At 71.7% G+C, this 2,651-nt stretch overlaps 1 protein-coding gene across 1 annotated transcript in view; it reads right to left on the minus strand.

Annotated features, from left to right (window-relative positions):
* Positions 1-2,651, minus strand: part of PLCH2 (phospholipase C, eta 2) — a 46,488-nt gene that overhangs the window by 34,546 nt on the left and 9,291 nt on the right. Inside the window, exons 3-6 of the mRNA XM_012734528.1 lie at positions 2,108-2,518; positions 1,772-1,899; positions 646-816; positions 421-481 (exon numbers count right to left, since the gene is read on the minus strand). Of these exons, the coding sequence (XP_012589982.1) occupies positions 421-481; positions 646-816; positions 1,772-1,899; positions 2,108-2,518 (771 nt within the window). The remainder of the gene's footprint in view (positions 1-420; positions 482-645; positions 817-1,771; positions 1,900-2,107; positions 2,519-2,651) is intronic.

Genomic DNA, 2,651 nt, shown 5'->3' on the forward strand with positions numbered 1-2,651 from the left:
GGGCGGCCCTGGCCGGGCGCCCAGGCAGGGGGGTCCCGGCCGCGCCAGCCGGGCCACCCCAGCACCCACCCTGGGCTCCGTGGGCCAGGGCAGACCTGGCGTGGCACATGGTCGGCGCGAGGGCTGCCAGGAAGCCCAGGAATGGGGGGGCTGAGTGCAGGGGCCAGGCCCAGGGTCCACCCACCTGCCAGAGGGCAGTTTCCACCCAAATGGAAAACGTGGGGCCACGAGATTGGCTCTGCCCTTCCCGTCCACTCCCAGCAGCCGGCCCGTGGCCCGTCCCCCGCAGGGCCTGGCCTTCCTCCCGGCCACCACACACTCCCGAGCTCACGCCAAGAGCGGCAGGCGTTGGGGCCCAGATGGGGGTCTGGGCCCTCCCCCGTGGACAGGGCGGTGCCCCAGGAGACGGGCAGGGCCAACCCCCAGCAAGTGGGTGGTGGCAGCAGCAGATCTGGCGCTCGGCATGAGCCGGCCGGACCTCCTGGCTGAGCAGGAGGGGTGTGAGCCGGGACCCCAGCCCCAGGGCCGTGCTGCGCTCAAGCTCGGCGCCCACGGTCGGGGCTGAGCTGTGGCGGCCGGGGAGAAGCGCGGGGCTTCCGCCTGGCCGGAGCCGGGGGTCCACGTGGGCCTGTGCCATGGCCCCACCTTCTGCTCGGCCTCCAGGAAGCGCTGGAGGTCAGCGGCCTCCAGGTGGTCCTTGTGGTCGCTGTAGGTCAGCAGGAGCAGGTACAGGTCCCGGCGGGTGGACATCACCTTGTAGAAGGTACAGAACTCCTCGAAGCCCAGCGCCCCCTGGCGGTCGTCCGTGTCCGCCTCCTGCAACAGGCCGCCTCTGGGTCCTGGGCGCCCCCACCGGCCCGCGCCCCGGCCTGGTCAGGCTGCCCCCGATGGGAGCCCTGCAGCCCTCCCAGCCGGCCCTCCCGGTCCGCCGGCCTCGGGCCCGGCTCAGGCACCCTGGCCGACCCCAACAGGCCGCGTGGCCAGGCGTGTGGGCACCCACTCCCTCCGGGCACCGCTCCTCCACGCCGTGGCCCCTCAGGTCGCCAGGCCAGAGCCCAGGTGACGGCTGGAGAGGGCGTGGGCGGGGTGCGGCCCCGGGCTAGCCCCCAGCAGCCCTCTCCAGGCTGCGGCCGTGAGGCCCAGGGCTGGCCCCGCGGCCCCGCAGAGGCCACAGCGGGCGCAGGTGCTGCAGGCGAGCGGCCCAGGGCGGCGCCTGCTGCTGGGCGGTGGCCGCGCCAGTGGCCCTGGGGGGAGGTTGCAGCCGCCTCCGCCGGGCCCGCCTCATGGCGCAGCTGGATGGGCACCCTCTCAGCCCAGGCAGGTACCCCAGCGCCCCCCATACCGCGCACAGGACACCGCCAGGAACCCGCTCCTCGCTTAGACCTGGCCTAGACGCCAGGCCCGAGCACCCAGCACCAGCCTCAGCTGAACATCTGCCTTGCCACAGAGCCAAGGCTGAGCACCCTCACCTGGCCCTCCTCACCTTGAACACCCTCACCTGAGCACCTTCACCTAAGCACCTCACCTGAGCACCTCACCTGTGCATCTCACCTGAGCACCTCACCGGAGCACCCTCACCTGGCCCTCCTCACCTTGAACACCCTCACCTGAGCACCTCACTGGAGCACCCTCACCTGAGCATCTTAACTGTGCATCTCACCTGAGCACCCTCACCTGAGCACCTCACCTGAGCAACTTCTCCTGAACACCCTCACCTGAGCACCTCACCTGGGCGAGCACCTGAGCACCCTGGCACCTTCTTGCCCCTCACCTTGAACATCTGCTTCACCCTCTGCCGTGGCAGGTTCACATTCAGCTTGTGCAGCAGCTGCAGAACCTCGCCCATGCTCAGGCTGCCGTCCCCGTTCTTGTCGGCCTCGTCAAATGTCTGCTTCAGCCATTTGGGGCGAGTTAGGGGCCAACGGGGTCAGAGGGCCCAACCCACCCAGCCGCGCAGACCCCGCAAGGGTCCTCCTGGCCACCAAGCAGCAGGACCCACAGGGGCAGGCGCAGCTACCCAGGCGCAGCTGGAGCGGCCCGGCCGTCCCCCCCGTGCCCCCGGGGGGCCCATCCCACGGACCGCCCCGCACCCCCGCTCCCCCAGGATATTGGTCCCTGGTGCGCTGGCGCCGGGCCAGGCTGTCCTCGTCGCTGATGCCGGCCATGAGGTAGCGCAGGCCGGTGACCCAGGTGCGCGCCTCGTCGCCGCTGGAGGAGACGAGGGCAAGCGACTCGCGGTGGCCCCCGTGGTAGATGCTGAAGCAGCAGTTGGGGTCGAAGCTGCCCTCGGGGTAGCGCTGGAAGACCTCCGACTGCCGGCCCTCGCTCACCTCCTGGATGGAGTCGATGGAGACTGGGGGCGGGGCAGCCGTCAGCACGCGGTCTCGGGGGGCGGGGTGCACGCCCAGCTCGCCAGCCCGCACCGGGTCCAGGACCCGGCAGCGTGCTTCAAGGGGCCTTGGCTGTACAGAAAGGAGCACCGAGCCCGCTGTGCCCGCCGCCCTGTGCCTCCCTACAGCTGTGGACAGGCGGCCCCAGGGGCACAGCCTCCCGGTCAGCCCAGCCCGGGGTCCGCCGAGGCTGCAGAACACGCCAGCTCCCCGCACGGAGGCCGCCCCATCCCAAGAAGGCCAGTGGGGCTGCCTCCCCCG

This window comes from Condylura cristata, unplaced genomic scaffold (genome assembly GCF_000260355.1).
Source record: "Condylura cristata isolate star-nosed mole 26May11 unplaced genomic scaffold, ConCri1.0 scaffold00058, whole genome shotgun sequence".
NCBI lineage: Eukaryota > Metazoa > Chordata > Mammalia > Eulipotyphla > Talpidae > Condylura > Condylura cristata.